Below are 25,639 nucleotides of genomic sequence, written 5' to 3'. Positions count from 1 at the left end.
GAGACAGGCAGGGTGATGAGGATTCAGCAAATCTGCAGCTGAGTTCAATGAGCACCTCATAATGATGGTGATTAAAAATTAACACCACTGTTTGTACAGCGATTTGCATGTCCACTTTGCAGCCATGAATTAATTAATAAATGAAAACACAAGCGCTGAGGATAAGCTCCAGGGTGCAGAAGCGCAGCCTGTGCAGTTCCAGCAGGGACATCCCAGAGTTGGGCCGCCCGGCTCCCAGCCTGGGCCCCTCTCCAGTCTGAGGGCTTCTCTGGCCTGGGGCTCGATTTTGTCTTTGCACAACTGGTTGCTGGTCCACTAGGGGTGCCATGAGGTAGTAGTATAAATGGGTGGTGGGCGGGGGAGGTGGGGTGCGTGGGCAGCTGCCCCTGGTCTGAGTGAAGCAGAGAAGGGTGGGAAGGTCTGCCAGGTGAGACCCAGACCTGATCCTGGCTGACATGAATTAGCTGTGGGAACTTAGCAGTTAACCAGCTTTTCTTTTCTGTTTGTATTTGCTCATCTGCAAGAGGGATGAGGTCTTCCCAAACTAAATTTCCAAGTGGGAAGATGTACTGGTTTCCTAGGAGTGCCTAACAGGTTCCCACAGAAGTGGTAGCTCACGGAAACAGATCGGGGCGCCGGAGGTCCCAGATCCGGGAGTTGGCAGGCTGGTTTCTTAGGGGGCCTCTGAGGCGGGATCTGTCCCAGGCCCCGCTCCTGGCTCCTGCAGGTGGCTGGCCATGCTTGGCGTCCCGTGGTAGCTGTGTGACTGCAGTCCTCCCTTCACAAGGCTCCTCCTCTGGGTCTTCTCTGTCCCATGTGTCTGGAGTCTCCGTCTCCTTCCTCTCTTGAGGACGCCAGTCACTGAGTTTAGGACTCAGCCTCATTCCAGGATGATCTCATCTTGAGATCCTTAACTTAATTACATCTGCAAAGACCCAGGTCCAAGTAAGGTCACAGTCACAGGCCCCAGGGGTTAGGCCTTGGACGATGTTTTTAGGGGAGACAATTCAACCTACCACAGAAGGTATTTTGGACAAACAAAAGCCATGAATGTCAGGTGTCCTTATGCCAGAGTAAGGATGACCTATCAGGAATTCCTCTGTGCACGCTCCCTGGCACACCAGGTGCACAGGGGTGGGACCTTGACTGGAAGAGGAAGGGATCCCATGGGGTGGCTGGGGATGGAGGGGGGGCAGTCTCGGCTGGGCCCTCTTTCATGCTCAGCCCTCCTGGATGGGCTCTTTCCAGCCACCAGAGCTCCGGGAAGCACCTCCAGTGATACCTCCAGGGCCCTTGGCCTTGCTGGGCCTGGAGTTCCTCATCTGCCTGTCTGTCCTGCCAGGTTGGTGTGAGCTTTCAATGAGCCAGTGTTGACAGATGAACGTTTTCTTGGGACCACTAATCAATGCACATGAACGAGGCCCAGAGGAGCAAAGGGCGTCACCACAGGGGCCCCTCTGCCGCCCCTCCCACAGCCCTGTCTGCCTTCCTGGGAACGTAGCTGCCGGGAGGCCCAAGCTTCTGGAGACCCTGGGTCCCTTCCCTGCTCCTCCCAGCCCCACCTCGGCTCCAGGTGTCTCTCTCTCCAGCTATTTTCTTTTCTGAGCCAGAGTTCAAAAGAACAACAAATCGAGGAGTGACAGCTATGGGGAAACCAAAGCCAGCAGGCTCGTTCTTGTTGGCCGGCCGCAGCCTGCAGGGTGCTGCCCGCCTCTCCCTGCTCAGTCCTGGAGGGAGGGCGTTTGGGTCCCGTGGGCATCAATGCCAGGGCAACTCTGAAAATATCAGCTCCCGTAAGAGGGAGGAGCAGTTTGGGGCCAGAGCAGGGGGAGGCGGAGCCCGCCCCAGTTAGAGCCCCAAAATGCTGCTTTGATTGCACTGTCACTGTCCCCAGCCCTGGGGGCAAGGGTGGTGTAATAATAATAAAACAACATTTGCATAGAGATTTCGCTTGCAAAGCACTTTCTCAGGGGTGGGAGGCGCTGGGGTGGCTCTGCGGAATCCTGGCGCGGAGGCCTCGCTGTTGGCTGGTCCCACCCCCAGCCAAGCTAGCGATTGAGTGCTTGGGAAACAAAGCGCTATTCATCCGACTGTTTCCGATTCCTCTGGACTTCCATCCTTCTCCCCTCTCTCCCATGAAGAGCTCACTCGGGGCTTGTCACTCAGGCCAGAAAAGGGATGTCAGGAGTCCCAGAGGGAGGGGTTGGCTGGGGCTTGACAGGAAGGAAGGGGGAAGGCGAGAGGTCTCTCTCCCTCTGCACCCCTGCCCTGCCCCCACCCACTCTGGCCTCCAAGGCCCTGCAAATCAGAGCAGCCTCTCTGTGGCTGTTGCGTGTAACTCTTCTCAGAGCTAATCCGTGGCTGTGTCTTCACGCTGAAAGTATGAGACAGGTTTGGTAATGTCTGTGCCTATGCGGTGTGTGTGTTTGGGAACGTGCAGAGATAAGCAGCCCGCGGGGCTTTGCTAATGCCACCCCAGCAGTGGAAGCGTGAGCCCCGGGGTATCTGCACCTGTGTCAGGTGAGAGGTGTGGGACAGCTGGGCCCACTCCAGTGCAGCTGTGCCTAGGCAGTAGCCCGGCTGTCACCTGCTCTCTGGCACCCAAGGTATAGGGGGCACCATTGGACCCTGGCCCCTGAAGGGCATTCGAAGAACTATATAGGGTCCACCTGCAGGGGCTTGGGCGGGTGTTAGCAGTCCCAGCAGGGGGCGGAAGAGGCAAGAGGTTATTGCTGCGCTGGAAGGTTCACTTTCACCTTTGAGAAGGATGTGGAGATGCAAAAGGGCACTGGCCTCCTGCCTTTCCAGGGCATGGACAGTGAGTGAGGACGGGGTGCCTCTTGGGGACCCTGCCCCCTCCCTCCCAACCCCGCAGCCTTTCCCACAGGCCTCTCTGCTCAGCTCCCTGATGGGGCAGCCCTTCCTTCTGCTGCTCACCAGGGAAGCAGAGCTGGGGGCTGGGCCTGGGATTCCCAGCTTAGCCCCTCTCTTCCCAGGGGCTCAGGCCTCCCCTCCCACACCCTCTCCAGAGCTCTAGGAAATGGGCCTGGCTTCTGGGCAGTCCATTTTCCAGATGGGGAAAAGTAGAGACACAAGGAGAGAAGGTGAATCACAAGAAGCCAGGAAAAACCACACTGACCTCCCAGCTTCCAGGCTGGCCTTGGGCCCCTCGCCCCCCCACCCGTTTCAGAATTGGAGTGGCTTATGTGTTGAGGTCTTGAGGTCTAGAGACTGGTTCTAGAGGCCAGCATCCAAACAACAGGGCTCAGGGGCGCCTTGCTGATGGGGGTGAAGGCCCCTGGGCTGCGGCAAACTCTGGGGAAGCTACCTTCTCTCTTTCTTCCCCTTCCAGAGTTGGGCTCAGCTGTGTGCAACTTCTCCCTAAAGGACTCTGTGAGAAAGGTGGGTCTGGGGTAGGCAGAGGCTGTCTGGCTATCCTGGGTTCAGCTTGGCCAAGAATAGGGTGACCGACTGGCACCTGGGGAGGGGAGGCTGGATGGCACACAATTTTAATCTTTTAAGTAGGCAAAGGGCACGTGGGTGGCTCCACCAAGGAGCCTGCTCCTCCCTCCTCAGGATTCCCCTGCCTCTGCAGCACTTTAGAGGACAGCCAGGCCTGAAGGGGGCACTGCCTTCTTTCCTCCTGCTGGGGATGGGAGTGTTTGCGGGCTTCAGCCTGCGTGTTCCTGGGAGGCCCCTAGTTCTTTATTTTCTCCTGTTTTCTTCCCAGCCTGGCACCTTCCCTCTACTCTTGTCCTCTGGGTCTGGGTGGGACCTGGTCAGCTGTTCCATCTGTTCCTTCTGTCCTAAGGTAGCTCTGGCTACAGTCTCTGGAATGCTATCAACAAGCACCCCTATTTCTCTTCTGCCCTGACTTGCATCCAGCAATACCTTCTTCTAAGCCCCTCTCACTAAATGCAGCTAGCTGTTCTGGGCAGCCTGACTCAAACACAGGGGTTCTCGACTTTTCTTCGGGTTCAAGAATGATTCACAGGTTCTTCCTAAGAAATACACAGTTGCCAAAGAGTCTTGCCTCTAATTTGGGGGTTCCCAGTGCCCCTATAGATCCAGGTTAAGAAACCCTGCTAGTGTGAATGAGTTTAGGACTGACTTTTCGGATCCAAGTGATTCAGCTGTTGGGCAGCCAGGGGGCCAGGAGGGACCCAGGCAGGGAGGCCCTGGAGCCCTCTTTGCCACCAGCCTCACCTGTCTCTGGGCTAGGCCCTGGACGATGCGGTGAGAAGGGGACTGACCCACTGGCCACCGAGGGCTCTGTGAAGCCAGGACTAAGTCATGTCTCCAGGGCCCAGGGTCCTCAGCTCCGCCTGTCCCTCCTCTAGACACCTTGCAAAGAACTAAAACTGTTCTTGCGGAAGGTCACAGCTAATAAGTCAACAGCTGAGGTGGGGACAGGGCTATTCACAGGGAACACCCAGCCCCTCAAATCCTGCTGAAGACTGGCAGAACATGAGGCCGCTCTTGCTGGAGTCAGGAACTGGAGTGTGCTTCCTGCTGGTGGCAACACCACATTCATGAAGATAGAGAGTAAATAGAATATTTCCATTTCCTTCTAAATCCTTACAAAGTTGGCTCTGTGTCACCATACTATGACTCCAGAATCAGGAGGCATAGGTTTTTTTTAAAGACATGAATTCAACAGGCCCTGAATAAGCACTTTCTATGTGCCAGGGAGGGAGTGGGGTCAGTCCCAGGGCTGGAAACCATGGCTGTGCTGTCTGCTTTCTGGTGGGAGCCCCATGGTAAGCCTGGAGGATGGGGTGTTGTAAGGTGTAGTGGGAGCTGTCCAGCCCTCCTGGGGGCTTCCTGGGGACTGAGAAGGGCAAGGGCAGGCTTCACAGAGAGGGAAGTTTGGCAAAGGTGTGGTAGTAGACCGACCGTCCAAGACAACAGCATGTCTGTCTGTATTGCCTCTGGCCTCCAATTCTGGCCTCCACCAGGGTCCAGGTGGGGGAAAGAAGGCAGAGCAGCTGAGGTCTGAGCCCCAGCACCCTCCTGGGGAGGCCCTTCCAGTGGCGAGCTGCACCCAGGCTGTGGGTGAGTGGGGGCCTCCCAGCTGGGTGCTCTGGTGTCCGCAGGGAAGCTCTGCCCGTTCAGGCACGACCGAGGAGAGAAGAAGGTGGTGTGTAAGCACTGGCTCCGGGAATTGTGTAAGAAGGGGCACGAGTGCAAGATCCTGCACCAGTATGATGTCACCAGGATGCCTGACTGCTCCTGCTTCGCCAAGTTCCGTAATGCCCCCTCCTGGCTCTGGTCCCTGGTCCTGGATGGTGGCAGTGGGGACGGTGAGACAGGAAGAAGGTTGTCGGGGGGGGGGGGGCACTCAAAGTGCACCACACATGTCCAAGGGGCAGAACAGGCCTGTCGGAGCCTCAGATGCCTACCTCTCCAACCCCTTAGAAAAAGTGGATCTCTACTCCAGAATCCCCTGTAACTGCCCCACCAGGTCAGGCTCACACGCCTTACCCCCAAGGGTCGGGGGGCTGGCAGCAAAGGCTGAACTGTTTCCCTCTCCAAGAGTCCTGGCTAATCACACTCCCGGACTGGCTGGAGATGAGCCTCTAATGGGCCATCCCTCAGTGCTGGGCTGAGTCCAGGACCGTGTTTCCCAAACAGCAGGCATTTGAAGCCACTTTCCCACTGCTTGCCACACCCTCAGAGCACCTGCACCATTGGCTTTGCCATCTACTCTTTCAGCTGTCTTGCTATTTTTAACACTTATTTGAGAAGAAAACTTCCCAGTGCTTCCATAAATGGGAAACTAGCATCTGTACTGGCAATAAAAGGTAACTGTAAACACACAATCACGAGGTTCAGCAGGATGGCCTCTAACAGGACCTTGGTGGTTAGGTCTGGACTGATCTTCCCTCCCTCTGGCCCCAAATCCTTTTGACATTGAGGGGGTACATGGGGGAAAGCCACCGCCACCTCCTACCTCATTCAAGAAGGGAACCTGTGGGTGGGTTTCAGATCTGACCTTTCTAAATGAAATTCTACAGCTCCGTGCTTTTCGGAGCTGGAAGGAGCCTTAGGGATGATTTCATCCTGTGACCAGCTCCAGGGACACCTCTGACTGACACCAGGGACAGCTCGGGGGCACTTATTAATGCCAACAGGGGCGGTGGCAGGGAAGGTCCTGGGGATGCGGAAGAAGGCAAAGCAGCCCCATAGGTCAGCAGGAGCTCCTCCCAGGCCATGTTCTGTTTCCTGCCCGCTCCTCAGAGTTGGGGGCTGCCCGTGTGTGTTCCTTGAAAGGACAGAGTTACATGTAGTTCAGCTCCCCTCTGTCGTCGCTTAAACCTCTTTTGTTTTGGAATGCTGCTTATTTATTCCTTCAAGAAGCCTCGGTTGGTTTTCCCTTGGGAATCAGGTACTATGCTGGGCACAGATACAGGAATAGGCCCAGATCCCCTTCTGCCTGCAAGTAACTGCCATGGTGAGGGGCAGGCATGTAGGTCAATGATCACAATATATAACCTATATTTTTTTCACTCTTGGAGTAAGTGAATATCTCTAATATAAAGGCAAGTATCATTCTTACTAGAAGTAAATCGTTACGTTTTTAAGTGTTTTATTGGGCAAGTATTGGAAGGGGAAAGGGCAGGTGAAGGGATAGGAAGCCCACTGTCAGCCGACTGGAGGGTGAGGTATGGGCGCCCCCTGCCGGTTGCAAGAGGCAAGGCAGCAACGTCCGCCAGACCAGGGCAGAAAGGCACCGTTGCACTGATGGCTTCCCATTGTCTCCGTCTATCAGATGTCCCACTAGCCCTAGCGGGGGATGCTACCTCCATTCCTAAGAAGGCTCACGTCCAGAGCCAGCACTCTGTCAGGTGCTGCACGGACGATGGGCCAGTAAACCCCCATGGGTGCGAGGAAGCAGGAGAACATGGATGTGGTATTTCGCCCTCTGAGCACTAGTGTCCTCACTCGTGGACTGAGAAGGCTGGGAAGAAATGGTGGCTTAAAACTCTTGGACGTCAGGGGGCTCTTCCTCAGGTGAAACCCTGCTTTGCAGAAGCCCGTTTTACGTATAAAATAGATTCCTTTGGAGCAGTTTGAAAACCAGTGGTGTAAACACTGTGAAGTTCCTTTGGGTCTGAAAGGACTGGGTTGAAGACTTTTAAGGAGGATGAGGCTAGAAACACTCACCAATTCTCTACCTGAATGAGCTGAAAAATGGGCTGAATCTTTCCCCATGAATCCTTCAGAGCCTCTGTCTTCCTAAAAGAAATCTAAGGCGGGGTTCTTAGAACTCTCCACTCGTCTATGCAAAAGGGCTGCCTCCTTGTAGGAGACCCGCGTCTTGGCCGAATCCACGCACAGATTACAGCACATGCTTAGTGAACAACTACAGGCGTCCCTCTGTGCAGTGTCTAGCTTCATCCCAGTGCCAGTGTGGAAGCCATACTCTGCCGTCTTGGCATCTCGTCCACCAAGGACTGCACTGTTCTGCTCTGCAAGCCGTGCAGGTTCGCTGGGGAGAGGCAGGGAAGGCTTTCATCACCTGCAGGGCGGCACCTCCATTTAGAGGCTTATGTCTTCTTGGGTCTTCAGCTGCCAGCTCGGGGTCTCCCCTCCTCGTCTCTCCTCTTTCTTCTCCGTGGCCTCTAAATACCTTCAGTGCTAGTGCCTCCTTCTGGGTATCTGGCCCTGCCCCTACTCTTCCGGGTGTGTGTATTCATACCCACGCCCTGCTTAGCAAATATTATTGGGATCCACTCTTCTTAGATTGTAAGAAGGATTAGAAATACCTTGTGGTCGAGAAGCTGCTGAGGACCAGAAGGCAAGCAAGTGGCTTACGGGCAAGGGACAAGGTCAGCTGAGCTTGGGGGCGGCAGAAGTGACAAAGACAAGCCAGTTTATAAAGAAGAACGTTGGGATTTTCAGGTGATTGTAACAACAGGGGATGTCCCTTTCTCCATGGGATGCCAGCCTTCAAGACCCGGGACCGTCCTTGGCATGATCAAGGTTTCTGTAAGGCTGGTGAGGCCCTGAGAGAATGGGAGCAGGGGATGCGGGGATCCAGGTGTGGTCCTCCGGGCAGGGGAGGGTGCATGTTCCTGATGAGGCCCCATAGCACATGCCCCTCGGTGGAAATCCCAACAGAAAAAGGCCATTCCAGGGTTCTCCCTAGGCTGGCTCCAGTGGAAAAAGCCCCCCTGTGCTGCCAAGACATGTAGCCTGGTGTGGTGCATGGCTGGATTCTTGGAGCCAGCTTACACTGGGTTCAAGTCCCCAGTGACTTCAGAATGTATCAGCTGTGTGACCTCAAACAACTGAACTGAAGAGGGGAAACACTCCCTCGCAGGGTCATTGAGTCAGTCAGACGTGGGAAACCCCTGGCACAGGGTCTGGCCCACAGGAGACACTCAGTCCACTTGCCTTCTCTTCTCTATTTCTTTCACCCATCTGGGGGTATCCTGATGTCACTGAAGCATGTCCCGCTTACCCCATTTATGGCCAGCAGTCAGCAGGCAGTGTCCCCCATTAGAGTCCCTGTGCCCCGAGCACCTGCGTCCTTTCCTGTGGTGTCAGCTATATCGTTCTCATTGAGTTCTTGACAGTGTTGGTTTTGGGGAGACTAGAGGGGAGGGGTACTGAAGGAAGATTAAAGATTGGGGTTGGCCTTTCCACAGAACTCCTATAGCTAAATAAGTAAAAGGCTTGGTTCACATCCTTATGAATCCTGCGGACAGCGTTAGGAACATTTCCAGCCCTATTATTTCAGGCCTGGCCAGCTGACACCTGCCCCGATACATTCCAAGGCGTCTTCCCATCTCAGTCATATGGCCGGGGAGTAGGTGCTTGGTGTCGGCTGAAAAAGACAGGAAGATTCACACCCTGTTACATGGAGAGCCTGTGACTGTCCACATCTCCGCTGGTGGGCTCTGTCATGTGTTCTCTGCCTGCTAAAGCAGATCCTTCTGGCCCATAGGTCCCGTGTGCAAATATCGCCATGTCTGTAGGATAATGTGTATTATTAACTACTTAGCTGGCTTCTGCCCTAAGGGACCCAAATGCCAATTTGCATGGTGAATATGACCCCTGGATGAACAACTCCCACCAAGTGCTGGGCCCATGATCTGCCTTCTGGACCTAGATCTTTCTGTACCTTCACTGGCCCAGTGTGGGAGATGAAGCATTGGGCAAGCACCCACCTGCCATGTTTTCCTTGCTGGTCACCCTGTAGCCACCCTTCCTCAGTGCTGTTGGCTGCACCAGACTTAACCCATGCTGGGGATGGGCATATAGCTTTTCACCGCCTGTTCCAGAAATAAGAGTAGAAACGTTGAACACCCACCCCACCCCCAGTCCTCTGCAGTTCTCCCACTCCCGGCCAGGGCACCGGCTCCTTCCCTGTGGGGCTCTCACCCAGGAAACCTGTGGCACACTGGTTTCTGAGCAGGTGACAGAGGGGCAGAGCCAGGCTGTAACTGTGTCTCTCTTTCTGCACTTCCCTCAGTCCCAAGATGAATCTTTCATTCAACCCAAGTTACAGGAGTGCAGAGAGCGAGGGGGCACACGTGTCTCCCCTGACGGCACACTCTCTGTGGGGCTCTTGACTCCCTGGCACTGCACTATTCCCGGCTGCCCTCGCTCTCACATGACCTGTTCCCAGTGCCAGAGCTGGGAAGGGCACATGGTGTGGTGTTGGTAGCCCACACATGGCTGTCCTTCCACACCTCCCAAACTCTGTGCTTCACGTAGGACATCTCAGCTCTCAGACGGAGGCTTTCCTCCTCCTCAGCTGCATAACGTGTGGTTTTGGTGAAAGAACACGGAGCCCAGCTCAGGACTGGTCCACAGTTGTTATTCCGAATCAGGTGATTGGCTGGGCCTGGTCCCTAGAGGAATGGATACCCTGCCTACTGATACCAGGCACTGATGAGAAGTTGTATCAGGGGTCAGCAAACTACGGCCTGCGGGCCAAAGCTGGGCCATCGCCTGCTTTTGTACAGCCTGGCATCTAGGAAGGATTTTTAAAAGGTTGTGGAAAACAATACTTGTGAAATGTGAAAATGAAAATTCCAGCGCTCATAAATAATTTTATTGGAACAGGGCCAAGCTCTCCATTTACATACCGTCTATGGCAGTTTTGATGCTTAGGAAGGCAGAGCTGAGTAGTTGCAACAGAGAACAGATGGCCTGCAAAGCTAAGAATACCTACTATTTGGTCTTACAGAGAAAGTTTGCTGAGCCCTGGTCCGGATGACGGCCGGTTAAGTATGACGGAGGTCAGACCAGGAATGCGGACGCGGGGGCGGCTACCGAGTTCTTGTTAATGGGTGGGCCAATCTCCAGTCAGTTCGCAGAGGGCAGCCCCTCACCACGCGGGGCGGCTCTGGCCGCGGGAGGGCGGCCCCTGCTGGCCCTGAGCGGGATCTCCGCTAGAGGGTGGGAAGACTCGCCAGTGACTACGGGGCATTCACAGCCCATTCCTAATTTTCATCAAAAGGCATGCGTTCGGCAATTAAAACTGAGTAAAGGCATTTCAAAACCTGGTTTCAGCCTGAAAGCCTGGCCAGAGCCCCTGCCACTGGTAAAGCTGCCATACTGCACAGAGGGAATGTCTGCAGGTGTTTCCTCCTGGCTTTACCTGCAGCTCAGCTGGCCTCGGGGTCCAGCACCTCCTCCTTCTGCCTGGGAGCCTCGAAAACCCCCTTCCCTGGGTGAGCACCTACTTCTTCACCCCCAGATGAGGCCCCAGGAGCACCTGGTCTCCCACTGCCTGGGGCTCGGGGTGCCAGAGAGGGTATGTGCCACAGGGTGAGTACAACAGCTGATCACTGGGCCACTGGCCTCGCGGAGCTGGGGGCGAGGGAGGGATGATTAGCTGCAGAATGTGGGACTCCTTCTCTGTCACAGGTGAGAAAACCCTACTGGGACGTGAGTTAACAGAAAGTGGGGGAATACTGGTAAACCTAATGTTACAACTGGTCTTGTGATGTGTCTCCTGCCAGGCAAGACTGTTTAAAAGCTGTAAGTTAATCATATGACTTGAATCTTTGATTTTCTATTTTACTGCCTATCAATGCTGAGTTTATATATAATGTCCTTAGGATGTGGGGGCCAGTTAAGGAAGGGAACCTAGCACGTTGGTTTTCTCTTCTGCTATCTTCTGGTTTATCTGGAAGAAGAACGTGCTTCATCACACCCCCATGAGATAGCCTCTAAATTGTCCTGAGCTTTGACCTCTCTACTTGCCGAGAGAATATATTGTCAGGATGCAGGGACCCTGTCAGGATACATCTGAGCTATTGGCCTTTAGCATCCAGTCTTGTACTCTGGGGAAGAGATGCTTGCCTCAATCCAAGGTCTCTTTCAGGCCTGAAATGGAGCTTCACTTAGGAGCAGGACCCAGCAAACTCCTCAGAAAGCCAGCCAGCCATCTTCTCTGGCTCCCTAAACAATTTCGGGTATATCTCTTGGGATTTAGACTTACAAAAAGTCACACCTTTAATGTTTTCTCTTTTGGTGTCAAAAAATGGGGCATTATTCCAGTAAGTGCAGTAAGACTTGACTGGTTGGAGTTATCAGAAAGTAACCTCCTTTCTGAGGCACTGGAGACCTTCCAGTGAAGACGCCCAGTGGCCATCCTGCGGGATGCTGTTCCCAGTGCCCCAGTGAACCCAGCCGGCCTGGACGGGCAAGATGGCAGAAGTAGCCTGCTGCATTTGTTTGTTTGTTCTTGTCCTGTAAGTGAACAAGCTACTTAAAGAACAAACAGGAATAGAAGCAGATTGACTGTGGCAGGATGAGTTATCCATAAAACAGGGGAGCAGAATGTACGCATAACCCCCGAGCTTGAGTATATGGGAAAATACAACTGTTACACTTTGCTCAGCTCCTGGGCTGCTCCAGCAAGAGGGGCCACATGTGGCATTCCTGTGCATATGGCCTCAACCGCTGCTATAAACTAGCAATTAAATCAAATGGTTTTCTTTAGCATGACAGCTGCTTGCCTGCATGGATCACTTAAATTTAAGACTATATTCTGGGCTTGCCTTGTGTGAGGAGTTACAGGGAGGTAGATGGTACAAACAAGTCTTATCCTGGGGAGGTAAGGAAGTGACACGGAACATACAATGCTCTAGTATGCCGTTGTTAAAGTCCAACACCAGTGCAACTGAATCCGCTGGGGGAGGAGCAGGGAGGCAAAGCTAAGCCTTGTGGAGAAATGGAGAAAAGAGCAACACACCACGTGCAGAACTAGTTCCCCACGTTGGCAGACGAAGACAGCTGCCTGGCCTGCCTGGAGCTGCAGAGTAAGCAGGTAAGACAGTTGAAAGGAATTCTGGCCCAGAAGACAGATTTTGGGGGTCTGAATGGCAGCTTCACCCTGGGCTTGAGACAAATACCAAACAGCTTTGTAGGCAATTTAATCTCGAGCCCGTCTCCTCATTCTGGACAAGGAGCATGGTAATAGCACTGGTCTCGAGGTGGTTGTAAAGGTACAATGAGGATGCATGTAAGGAGCTCAGCACAGCATCTGGCTTTGACAAAGCGCACGCCCAACCGTCGCCGGATTTTAGTGTGGATTGTCAGCGTGTTGCTCTTGCTTGTTTCAAGCTTAGAATCTGAACATAGTGTGATGCCTCAAGTTTTAGAGGAGCTGCTATTATTTAATTCCTACTATGTCAGACCTTGATGGAATTAACAGATGCAAGACTCCTAACTCTCACCAAATCTCTGCAAAGTAGACATAATTGTCCCACTTTACAGTCCAGACCATGGACTGTAGATTAGATGACTTGCCCAAGGACACATTTACCCATTTCACAGGTTAAGGCTTAGGAGAGGCAAATGATCAACACAGGAATATTTCTTGTTTTACAAATGTTTTTCTCATGAAGGGTGGTGGAGCTGGGTGGGGTGGGGTTGGCAGGTATTGAGAGTAATTAGGAAAATCTGGAAATCAGGAGAAAAGGACTGGGGGATATTATGAGTCATGAGAAATACTTGAGTGGTGTTTCAGATGACCAAAAATATATTTCCTAGGTATAGTTGGTCTTCATCCAGTTTCTGAAAACACTGCAGTCTTACAGGTGAAAGGGTGTTTGGCATGTGAACGAGATTTTTGGACCTCACCCAAGGGCAGGGTGGAGGCTGAATCAGCCAATGGCCAACAATTTAGTCAATTATGACTATGCAATGAAGCCCTCACAAAATCTGAGAAGAGCTTGTGGCTCTCTGCAGCCCTCGGTGGGATCCTGCTTCTGCTGGGGAGAGCTTCTGAGCTCGGGGAACCAGAACACCTCCATGAGGAGGAAGCTCCTTTATTTCGGACCTTGCCCTATGTCTCTCTTCACCTGGCTGTTACCTGGTATCCTTCACGGTGCCCTTTATCAAACCAGTAAATTGTTTTCGAGTTCTGTGAGCCACTCTCAGCAAATGAATTGAACCTAAGCGGGACATCACTGGATCCTCCAATCCGTAGCCAGTAGGTCAGAAGCACAGGCAACTGCCTGGGGCTTGCAACTGGCACCTGAGAGGGGGGGTGGAGGGCGGTCCTGTAGGACAGAGCCCTTCACCCGGGGAATCTGGAGCTGTCTCCGGGCAGTAGTGTCAGAAGTAGTTCTCCAATGCCCTGCTGGTGTTTGTGAAAACTGCTTGGTGTCACGTGTGGGAAGGCCCCCTCCCACATACTTACACACACTGGAATTGGGTCTGGGAACAGAGTTATACTACTATTACTGCTGTGTATAATACTGTTATTGTTTTATATATATATGTAGGAAAACATAGTCTCGCAGACTGGTAAGAACTGTGGCAGCAGATAGGGTTTCTCATAGAATGTAAAGCACCCATTGATAATATGACTACTTTCAATAGCTAAATATCTTTTTTTGTTTTGTTTTATTTTATTTATTTATTTTTTAGTGGTGTTATATATATATATATATATATATATATATATTTTTTTTTTTTTTTGACAGGGCATCTCTCATATTTATTGATCAAATGGTTGTTAACAACAATAAAATTCTGTATAGGGGACTCAATGCACAATCATTAATCAACCCAAGCCTAATTCTCAACAGTCTCCAATCTTCTGAAGCATAATGTATAAGTTCTTACATGGTGAACAAATTTTTACATAGTGAATAAGTTCTTAAATGGTGAACAGTGCAAGGGCAGTCATCACAGAAACTTTCGGTTTTGATCACGCATTATGAACTATAAACAATCAGGTCAAATATGAATATTCGTTTGATTTTTATACTTGATTTATATGTGAATCCCACATTTCTCCCTTATTATTATTATTATTATTTTTAATAAAATGATGAAGTGGTAGGTAGATGCAAGATAAAGGTAGAAAACATAGTTTAGTGCTGTAAGATCAATAGCTAAGTATCTTAATATGTATTAGGAAAAAAATGTACTTTCCCCAGAGAACTCAGGATCTCAGACATGACACTCAGGACTAAAGTCTGATAGGTGGCACCACGGATAATCCAGCTTATGGACCACATGAGTCACGGCCAGGGTGTTCAGGCAAGGCCGGAAGATTCTAGCCTTCGGTCATGGTGTCCTGCCCTTGTAAACAGCCTCCTTCATTTTAGTCTCTTCAAAAGTCAAGCTCCACCATCTCCCGTGGCATTGGCGAGCGCCTCCCTAGGTAATCAGCGCTTGGATTTGTTCCAGGGCAGCACTGGGAGTCCCCAAACAAGTCTTGAGCGATTCTTGGTACTGACCATGTCAAACTAAAAGCCCTCTTATTAAGACAGGGTTTGCGTTTGTCTTAAAGTTGGCAATACGAAGCAGGTCTGCCTTTAGGACTGATGGATCATTAGGTAATTCACTCTTCTGTTAAAGAAGTTTTCAGGGATGTAAAACATTGTGCTATAATTACATTACACCTTTTCAATCTACTTTAGCCTTCTGATGATGACTAAAGCTAGTCCTTGGTACCACCGCTTATGGGCTGTGGATGGTTCTGAGGGTAAAAGCAGGGCATTAAGGTTCTAAGTCAAGAAAGACTTCTACTTAAATGTGTTTCCTAGCCCAAAGCTTTTTAGAGCAGCGATCCCAAGTCGTCTTCCTCACTGCAACACAGGAGACCCTGAGGAATCACATTTCTCTAGGGCAGGGGTCAGCACACTTTTTCTGTAGGGCCAGATAGTATTTTCAGCTTTGCAGGCTATATGATTTCTGTTTCAGCTACTCAACCCTACCACTGCTGTGTGAAAGCAGCCACAGACTGTATCTGACCAAATGAGCACAGCTGTGTTTCAGTAAGACCTGCTTTACAAAATGAGACAGTGGGCTGGACTGTCTGTGGGCTGGCATAGTCTGCTGACCCCTGCTCGAGGGGACTGGGGAACTGGGGAAGAGGACATCGCTGGCAGGTCATTCTCATCTACCCGCACAGCTGAGAGTCTCTGATCTAGAGTAAGGAAAAGGAGGATGGTGCAGGGAGAACCCCTCCCTCAGTGTCTCTCTTTAAGGGCACTTACAAAGAATGGCCACAAAGTCATGCAAAAGGAAAGATGCTGTTTTTGGCATTCCAATGAAGGTCTTGGTAATGTTTACCTAAATGTACTCTTTTCTTCAGCCATGAACTTTTCCTTATGGAGAATTCTAGTATAACCTTTCCCTAGATCCCATGAGAATCTGATGCAGAATTAAACTGCTCCCACTAGGGATAATGAAAGAGGAACAGAGGATTAGGCGTAGGCAAGGCAGATCAAGTAGAAGGTAGAGCCAGGACTCAGGTTTTGAGGAGTTGTGCAAATGAACATGCTGGCCGGGGAACAGCAGGCGACGTCTTTGGTAGCTTTGAAGGAGCCGGGCCAACAGGAACAGACCTCACATACTCCGGCATGAGCTTAGACAGAGAGAGGCCGATCTATCTGTGACGTGTCATCAACCCCCTGTTGGAGAAACAGTTACCTATTTGTGCACCTAGATTAAATTTCCTCAAAGCCTCTTCCATCTGTAAGTATCCAAGTCACATTTTAGGGGCCAAAGCAGCTGTAATACTAGTAAAACACTGAACATTCTGATAGGGGAAGAAACACAGGAAACCTGCCTAACCAAGTAAAAGGAATTTCTAAGCACTTCACTGAAATTCGTGAGCTAGGTACAAGGGTGGGATTCTGAAGATTTCCAGGAAGAAATGAAACAGAAACTGTCTGTTCACTATTAAACCCACTTAAGATATATAAAAGCTTCTGTTTAGTGTGCTACTTAATTCTAAGCACCACTGAAAAATATGTTAGGGACTTTTCATAGGCTTACCTGCAACTCCGTACCCACTCTTCCTTTGCTTTCGTGTTTCCCACACACGTCAAGATCTAGTCAAGGACCCAAAAGAGCCTAAGCATTCCCAGGAGAAAGGCCTGTCATGTCTGATTTTCTGCCACTTCAGATACTATTCTCTATCAGTTTATACCTAGTCTAGTATCTAGTACAGGTGAAGAGTAAATTACCGAGATTTAGGGAACAATTGAGGGGAAAGATTTAAAATCAAGGTTTTAGTTTTTACTGAGAATTAAGAAATAGCTATTTAAAAATTTTAATGATAAACGTTGTCATTTTCATGCCTCCTTGAATAATATCAGCTTTTGATGATTAAACAGACTGAAGTTTTTTCAATTACCTTCAGTCACTTTTGAGAGCAAACCAAAGAAATATTCAGACAGAACCAAATCTGTCCGCATTAATAAAATGTACTTTTGTGTAACTGTTTAAGAGTCCAATAATTTTATTCTTTACACTCCCTCTCTCTGCCACAAATACCATTTAAATCATTAAATATGCGCTGCAGCCATCTCCACTGTACTCAGCTTGGAGTCCCAAAGCTTTCTTAGATGGGGTCCAGGTCAATTCGACTTTCGCCAGCGCTGCAGCTCTTTGGATAAACAGAGACAAATGTAAGGATCACGAGGCCACTTCTGCTGCTTCTCCCTCTTGCCTCTATGGATCGTTCCATTACACTTTTGGTTTGTAAGTTAAGAAATAAAGTCTTAGACACGAGAAGTTTCATTTTCTTCAGTCTCAATTTAGAGATGTGAAGAATAACCTCAGGTATCAATCCCTTTCAGACAGGTCAAACTCGAAGGGCAGGCCTTTTCCCTGTGAAAGAAATGACCTGATGTTTTAGGCATTTCCACTTATGCAGGGATGGTGAGAAAGGAACCCCCTTTCTCACCAATGGCCAGGTGTGTTATACATTACCTACCAATGCGCTACCGGTCGGGGTGCAGGAGTCTGTGCAGGCCCACTTCTGCTGCCTGACGCACCCCCCTACTTAGTGGGCATTGACTTAGTTAAAAAATCCAATCAGAGTCACATCCTGATATTTTTTCAAGTCTTATTATACAGTTTGTGAATTATATTGTTGTTAATGGTTATCCTGTACACTGAAAACTTTCATCTGAAAGTATCTAGGCCTTTTTTTAATTGTGGAAAAATACTGGGCTTTTTTGATATCCTCTTGTAATGTCTTTTTTATTTTTAACTGTAAGGATGTATTTTTAGAAAACAATACTTTAAAAATTGAGCAAAAGTTATCTTGAACTACAAGAGAAATGAAATTCAGGAATTTTCCTTCTGGCAAGATTTGGTGCAAGCTGGAACTCCTAACTAGAAGGGGCTTTGTTTTCTAAATGTTAAAAGTAATGTGAACTAAGACAGCTATAAGCCTTAGATACACTGGTGAGTGACAGCAGCATCCTGTATCTCCTCCTTTCTTTGGGGGTATGAAGCTATTTGGTTTTAATCCTATGACATTCTTAGGTAAAAGAGCCCCAGTCTTCTAGCAGGCAAACAGCTTTCAGGAGAAAACATAAGACCACCAGATCTGTAGCGGCAACCTTCAATGGAGCACACGAGCAAGTATGTAAATCCCAGTCCAATCTTACAAGGGCCTGTAACCAAAACCTCTAATAAAAAAAAATCCCTAAGCCTCAGGCAATAGCTCATTTAGTACAGTATGTCAGATAATGCAAAACTGTAATATAAAAAGCAATTCAGAAAATCCCTTGGAGGTCTCCATAATGGGATGTGAGCTGTAATTTTGGTTAAAAATACAGAAAGGCTTACTCAGATGCCTGAAACTCCAGCTACAACAAAGGATGAAGTACCCTGTAAACAGCATTGTCATGCCACCAGCTCCACTCTTCATGGTGGTACTGCACCTGATCCAGCCTGTTTAAAAAAGAAACATGCCTAACTGTTACAGTAAGCTGTACCTAGGGGCCCTTATCAGCGAGTTATTCAAGTTAGCCCAGCTAGCTGAGGGGATGGAATTGTGACTCAAAGAATTTACATAGCACTATATAAATATTTTTAAATAGATAAAAAGGCTAAGACCTTAATTTTAACAAATTTAAATCAGTTACTCATTTTTTGGGGGGAGCTTATTTAAAATCTTTAGTGGGGAGATTAATACGGTTGGTTAACCTGAGAGTCTTTCTGGCTTTGGGACGATGAACATGGGAAGGAAGAGATGGGGGTGGGTGGCATAGAGGCAGGGATAAGTATTAAAAAATTGAAGCTGTTCCATAAATGGTAATTGTACTATATTAGCTTTGGTGCTTCCAATTATGTCAGACTCCAGCATGAAAATAGACAAGTTCAAGAGTAGGAAGATCACACATTTGTCTCTTTTCTTTAGCTTTGCTCTAACAGCCACAGCTGAAGTAAGAGAAACGTCACCAAATGTGTGGAACTGGCAACAGAACCCAACAGTCGCTGACTCCAGCCTCACCTTTCTGCACAGCTCCCAAGAGCCTCATCAGGGAGTTGGAAGGTTTAAGTCTGGTCAGGGGTTCCAAACTCCTTATCGCAGTCGAACTTCTTTCCAACAAAGGAACTACGGTTCCAAACACAAGTCATTGTGACAGTTCATCTCGATCCATCCTCTTTCCCAACACTCAGCGCCCAGGTTCCCAGGGCCAACCCACTCCCTAGGTGGGTTATGTCTGCACTGGGCCACAGCTAGCAAAGTCGAAGCAATCTATTCCAGGTTAAAAACAGGTTCCTCAAAAGGCTGAGGGAGCCCCTGGGGATCAGGACCTAGATCCCATTTTTTTTTTTAAAGATAACTTATTGATCTGATGAATGTACTGTCCAGATGACCCATGTGTACATGCTTAATGAATTGCTTATATTTTCTATCATTTGCTAAACATCTCAGCAAAAAGCACGCCTTTCTCCTTAACTACTTGCACCTGTCACTGTATCTACAGTCAACATGTCTGTTGTTACCCCTTCACTTTACTGACCAGCAAACATTTGCTATTTGTTTAGTACATGAATAAGCTCTGCAGAGCAACACAGGAGGATTTATGCTAACATTTCTCCTGCACCTCTTCTTCTCTTTGTTTAGTGATAGGTGGGAATCTCAACCTTTGCTGGCTCTCTGGTCTATGTTTGGTTCATTAGGATAAAGGGTAATTGAAGCAAACATTTATGACAAGTTTAGCAAGTGTGGTAAAAGTTGCTGTCAATGTAAAAGTGCTATCCAAATGATCATTATAATAATGAAAGGAATGATACTTGCTTCCAAGAAATTACACAGAAGATAACTCTCTTGCAGGGTGAAGATCAGTCTCTTTAAGAACAAAGCATAATATAACCTTTCATCTTGGAAAAAATTTGAAGCAAAAGTGTGTGAGGGGTACCAACTTCATGAAAACTGCATTTGTATAACCACTTTCTGTCCAGTGTCAGGAACTGGGTGTCATTCTCTAGCCAGCGGAGCCTACTTACCTCATACAGGTTCAAACTTGGTTGAATGACATCCAGTTCAGGCCCTGAGCTGGGCTATATAAACCTAAAGCCCTGGAGAGGCTACTCAGAACCCACAGAAGTCCTGTTGAGATTTTTCGTCTTCTTGCCAGCTGCCTAGGTCCTTTGGGCTCTCGCCTGCATCCCTTATGGTCTGGGGCTGTTCATGCCCACTGCCACTCCTCTACTGCCTCATCTCCTACATGCTGTCCTTCACCTGCCGGTGTTGATGTCCTTACACTTCAAACCCAGTGACAATGACTCCACTCTAATACAAACACTCAAAACCCTAACCCACCCTCTGTACCTCTGACATTTCCTGTCACCCTTCTGGCCTAGATGTAGGATTTGACTTACCCCTTGGGTCTCTGTTGCTCACTGACATACTTTCTTACTTAAGATAGCTTTCAGACTCCTCTGGCTGGCTGGTGAACCTAATCCTGGCTGGTACATTCTTGCTGTTCTGATCCTGACTCTTCTGAGGCTGTTCCTCACATGGATGCACTATTGATGGAAATGCTGTTTGAAGGTTAGAGAAGAGCCTTTATTTAGCTGTTTCTTGGCCTTTAGAAACCCAGGGCCCTCTAAATTTTTCTCACTTTACCTTCAGGTAACCCCTTCAGCCAAGCTTTGCTTTCTGTAGTTGTGCAGTTTTTTCAAATTATGCTCTCCTTGTTTGAGAATATTCCTCGGCTGGGTCTGAGGCACCTGCTCCGACCCATCACCTACTATCAGCAGTTCTCTACCTTGGCTGCTCATCACGAACACTTTGGAAATGTCTGAATATGTGATTCTTAGACTCTACTTCAGAATCAATCTCTGCGGGTTAGGCCTAATCTTCAATCACATAGAAAACCCATGTGAAATTGCTAACTGTCCAGCCTGGCAAATAAGAACTGAGACCTCTTAAAATGAAAAGCTAGGGGACTGTGAGTCCTGCCAGCGCGGCACTCTGAAGGTTCAGGGGCTCTGAACGCTTTCCTGTGAACCAGGGAACCGACTTCTATTGCTGAGGATTCTCTAACACTTGCACTTGTCGAATCCCTGAAGAGACACATCTTGAACTTCCAAAATGTATTTCCTTGAAGGCTAGGAAAAATGACTCCTTTTAGTAGGAGGTCCATGAAAAGCCTTCTAAATGAACAAAAGATGGCTTGCAATGCTTCTGGATTCCCTCACTCTTACTTCTGATTTGCTGAAACCCACCTCAGCAGCATCCTCAGAGCTGTTAGTCTGCCATGGGAATACCTAGCTTAGGTCACCCAAAACACATTCATGAGGCATCACTTCACCTGTTTACTCAGGTACACTGATGTCCGAGGCCTAGCTGTTATGGGTTTCCCTGTCAAGGAATGCATAGCTATCTTGGAGCCCAAGAGTCCTGCAGAAGAAACACCACCTGGACAAACTTGGTGAAGACCATCAGGTAATGTTAGATGCCAACTATTAACTGAGACTTGACACTGGGCATGTTACTCATCCTGAAATTTGGTTTTCTCATCTATAAAGGGATAATACCAATCTTCCAGGATTGGCATTAAGATTACCTGAGATAACCTTTGCAAACATGCAGGTACCATACCTGACATATAGTTAAGTCAGTAACTATTAGCTCACTGGCTCTGCCTGTACATACCAAAGCAGAGTTGGCTTCCTGAAATAAAGAAAAGGCTCAATGGCTTAGCATGGGTCTTGCTGGAGCAAGGGAATGGATAGCCCATGCTCTTCAGCAAAGATTCCATGAAAGTTCAATTTTAATTTGCAGTCATTGGAGGTAGCTATTGCCTGGCCAAATTACAAAGCCTTCTGAGGACCTCACTACCTTTTATCCTCGTAGATTTGGATGGCATCTGGGGAGCTTCTCAAGAGACTGATTCATGATCCAGATCAGTTCTGATGTCTTAGTCTCTCTCCCTGTCCTTCTGATCTTTCACGTCTCTGTTCTCAGGTCCTAATCTCTGCAGCTTAATTTTTCTAGTGCATGGACTTCTATACCCTTTTTTGGCTATACCCTCTATTCCTGGTCCTCATTTCTGAACTCACTTACACCTATTTCCTTTGACTGCTCTTTGTCCCTGAAGGGTTTTAATCCCACCAGGCCCCTAAATCCAAAAATAGCTTCTGCCTGTACCTTCTTGGCCACTGTGAATTCCTAGATGTTGCATTTGACCACAACCCTGGAACCTATTTGTGTACAACCTGATCGTGATTGAAATCTGAACTCAGTGCTTATTCTATTTAAGCAGACCCTGAAGTCTTTTTCTTGTGTGTTCAGCTTGAATATCCACCCAAATTCTACTGCCCATGCCTCTTCCCAAAGTAGAAATTCAACTGTTATCAGTGTCACCAGCCAGCCTGTCTTAGTCCAACCTTCAACTCCTGGTGGAAGGTAAAGGAGAGTCATAAACCACTGTTACTGACCCTTACAGCAAAAATAAAGGTTTTCAGAACAGTTAGAAGTCCAGTGCGCTGGAATCGCCAGGCAAAAATAGGCTAAATGAGTGAAAAAATTATTCTGAAATGCTGCAATTCAAAAAGCATAGCCGTTTGGTCTGGATGGATGGCCTTTGAAAATGAGGTTTTTACCTTGTGAGAGTCTTCCCCCCTGGGGACTGATGAGCTGAGGCTTCTGGGCCACTGCATTCCAGTACTGAGGCTTCCCTGGCAGCACCCCTAGTCCAAGATAACTAGGATAGAGCTCTGGAAACCACTCCAGCCCCAGGGAGCTTGCAAGAGCTGCCTTCCTGTCAGCAACAATGACCTGACTGGGGAAGGGGCTTTCATTAGTGTGACGCTGGGTTGAAGGTAAAGACTGGTCTGATGCTGGGGGCCAACAGACAGATTTGTGCTCTAGAGAAGTTTGTTCCTCACTCAATATTAACACCTTTACATTAGGAACTCGGTTATGAAGGCAGGCTTCTGCTCTCTCTACTGGAAGAAATTTTATAGTCAGAGAGGCAAGGCTCTGGTTATATGACTGTGATCCAGAAAGAAACTCATACCAAGTTGTCTCCCTTGGAGTAAACAAATTGAAATTGGGACCTTCACGTGGAGGATTCTCCCCTGTGGGTGAATCATTACTACTGAAGCTCTTATTTGTGTCACTGCTCCCGAAAGTCCATCCCTGCACTTCTGTTGCAGATACGCTCTTCTCTGCGTTTCCTTTGCTCCCACAAGCCTCTGCTTCAAGGTTAAGTCCTTTTTCTTGGTTCTCCTTGAATTTACCTAGTGGGCTAACTTTAAAACCTAACACTTGTGATTCTGTGTTCTTTTCCTGAATCTGAGTGTCTCTAACATCAGCAGATAGTTCGGAGACGTGATTCCAGGCTTTGGAATCTCTCACATTGCTTGACAATGACGTCCTTACTCTTTTAACCCCATAGCTGGGATTCGTGAGAGAACTATGATAATCACCAATAGGCATATCTGGTAATTTTACCAGAAGCTCCTGTCTTAGGGGATCAATTTTGTCCAGTTTTAAATTAGCAGAAGTGGTTTGTACATCATCAGGCAAGGCTGAAGAATGTTTTCTATCTTGACTTGATGAAGAAGAATCCATTGGACCAAGAGGTAAAGATGCTTCAGGTTTTGAAAGGTTACTTCTACTCTCCCCTGATCTGGGCAAATCTTTAGCAATGTCTCTTTTAGGAGTGGTGTTCTCTGATGGATTAAACTGAGCCCTGGTTTCTCCCTGGAAAGTAGTCTTTGGTTCAGTACTTTTTAGCATTTTGAGGGCGGGATGAATTCGATTCTTGCTATCTCCACCTGCCTTTGTGTTACGTGCTCTTTCCAAATCAACAGCTAGTAGAGGGGAGGACTTAATTACCCCTTCTGGTTTGTCCCTTATCAATTTAGTATTTCTTTTCTCACTCTCTGTCCCTAACTCACTCTCTCTAGCTTTAGTTAGGTCTTTGATTGGCTCTTTCATTTTTCTGGCACGTGGACATGTAGCTGGCTTGGCCTGACAAACTTTTTGATCATCAGGTACAACTGGTTCTATCATCTTACAGTGCGGCAAGTGGGACTTCAATCGTTTAAATGGCTTCTTACAATAAGGACACACCTCCATTCTAGGTGGATGGATATCACTCTTCTTTTCCTAAAAAAGGTAAATGTGAGATTTTGAGGAGCACAGTTTATACAATAAACACTAGTATCTGATTTATGCATGTAACTTTTAAATTCACTAGGAAGAACCTAGGTTGAAGGAAAAACTTTTAAGATTTGTTTTCATTATTTTTCTTACAAAGATAGAAAACAGAAGGAATTGTTTTATGATACAGATTCCTGGGTCCATTTATGCTTAGGTTTTCTTAAAAGTCTCCTAGGAATCAATCACTTTCAAAGACAAAGTTTTTCAACATCCTTTACCTAGGAGACAAGCAAGGCCAAAAGACGTTAAGTCTAATAAATCACTCCTTAGTGGGAGGAGATATGTCCAAAACGTCAGATTAAAATATTTACTATTTAAAGTTATAGCATCTCAACTGGATCTCACATTAGATAGAACAAATAGTTAAAAAACCTTTAAACACATCATTCAAGGAAAGAATGGTGAGGAGTAAAAAATTCAGGCCAGGATTCAAAGACTATTGATTAGAACAGTGGTTTCCAAAATGGTATATGGACGACCCAACGAGGAGCAAGAAGAAAGCAGTAGAACGTTATCTAAGCGTAAGAAATGAAGCAAACCCACCCGACCCTACATGAGGTCAGGCAAAACAAAAGTTTTGTGTCAACAGACTGTACAAAGTAATTATTCTTTGACGATGAAATCAAAGTTACGGGCCGTTTATTTACAAAGCAGAAGTCCAAAGGCCTTAGGCTAGTAACTTTAGAAGGCGCTTGACATCTGTTAGACGGGTCTCCCTTACAGCCCTCCACCACACTTAATCCTGCTGCAAAGATCCTGCGCTCTCATCGCGTGAACAGCTACTCTAGCTCTCCGAGAAGGATGCTGTTTTTTGCGGTCGTTTCTTCTGAATCCCCATGCTTTACGGTCGCCTTTCCTAGGTTTGGCAGAATGAAACTCGAGTTTAATATCAGCCCGTGGAAGAAACAATCAGAGGTGACTCGCCAGCACCAACTGAATAAACGGGGCACAGCACGGGGCCAAGTACAAGTTAACGGTTATAAGCGGGGCAATTTCCCCCTCGGTGTTGCGGAGCGCGGAGAGTTAAGACTTCCCCAGCCTCCCGAGCACGGGGCCCAGCTCAGAGCTCCGGTGATCCACGCCGTCACTCCGGCGGGCTTCCCCCGCCTCAAGCCCTGGCCAGTCGTCCTCCCCGCCCCTTACTTGTTTTTCAAAGCCGTCCGGCGGCTTCCAGCCGAGTGGGCGGGGACCGCCGGGCTGCTACCGGGCCCGGAACCGGCCTGCCAGCAGCCTTTGCCCGAGGCGCCGGAGCCGCTGGGACGCCGGACGGGGCTCGTCCCAGCGACTCCGGAAATCACCCGCAGCGGGCCCGTCACCCGACGCTCCTTTCACCTCGGAAGACCCTCCCTAGACTTAGGGCGCGGGCAGGAAACACAGAGGCCAGCAGGGTAGCGTCCTCACCTCGTAAGAGCTGAGGTGCCAGAAAACCCCCGCGGCAGAGCCCCATGCGCCGCCCGCGAGCTGCTTCCCAACTCCCGGTCCGCGGGCCCACGGCAGGCCGTCTGCACGACTGCCTGATGCTTCTCAGCTATACTTTAAAAAATTGCTACCTCACAGAGACTTAACTCAAATACATGTATCATATTCTTATGACGTAATTTAGTTTAACTTAGACCTGGCTTGACTTTTACGCTGTCCCCACTTGGTTGAGAACAGGCGAGAGCGCGGGCAGCTCTCAGGAGGGCCTCTCTCCCAGAAGCGACAAGTCGCTCCGCCCCCCCCCGAGCC

General features: G+C 48.7%; 2 protein-coding genes and 1 long non-coding RNA gene across 3 annotated transcripts; 1 reads left to right on the top strand and 2 right to left on the bottom strand.

Moving 5' to 3' along the window:
* The first annotated feature begins 2,467 nt into the window (after window positions 1-2,467).
* CPSF4L (cleavage and polyadenylation specific factor 4 like) lies at window positions 2,468-9,249 on the top strand. Its single transcript, XM_057499538.1, is given in 8 exon segments — window positions 2,468-2,520; window positions 2,698-2,738; window positions 2,741-2,818; window positions 3,353-3,376; window positions 3,379-3,402; window positions 5,097-5,249; window positions 7,906-8,001; window positions 8,954-9,249. Coding segments are annotated over 8 exon segments (570 nt in total). The 3' UTR covers window positions 9,055-9,249.
* Window positions 9,250-16,698: 7,449 nt separating this feature from the next.
* On the bottom strand, window positions 16,699-25,435 carry C4H17orf80 (chromosome 4 C17orf80 homolog; the record flags this gene model as incomplete). The annotated part of the gene is made up of 5 exons (XM_057501666.1): window positions 16,699-16,876; window positions 18,070-18,174; window positions 18,737-18,841; window positions 22,345-23,857; window positions 25,313-25,435. Coding segments are annotated over 5 exons (1,875 nt in total), but the record flags the coding sequence as incomplete, so codon positions are not given.
* LOC130683604 (uncharacterized) lies at window positions 24,534-25,305 on the bottom strand. Its single transcript, XR_008997436.1, has 2 exons — window positions 25,055-25,305; window positions 24,534-24,767 (listed from the first exon to the last, which is right to left on the bottom strand). It is a non-coding gene; the product is annotated as an uncharacterized LOC130683604 (long non-coding RNA).
* Window positions 25,436-25,639: the final 204 nt, after the last annotated feature.

This window comes from Manis pentadactyla, chromosome 4 (genome assembly GCF_030020395.1).
Source record: "Manis pentadactyla isolate mManPen7 chromosome 4, mManPen7.hap1, whole genome shotgun sequence".
Lineage (NCBI taxonomy): Eukaryota > Metazoa > Chordata > Mammalia > Pholidota > Manidae > Manis > Manis pentadactyla.
The sequence above is the reverse complement of the archived record's forward strand: the minus strand, read 5'-3'. Positions and strand labels throughout refer to the sequence as shown.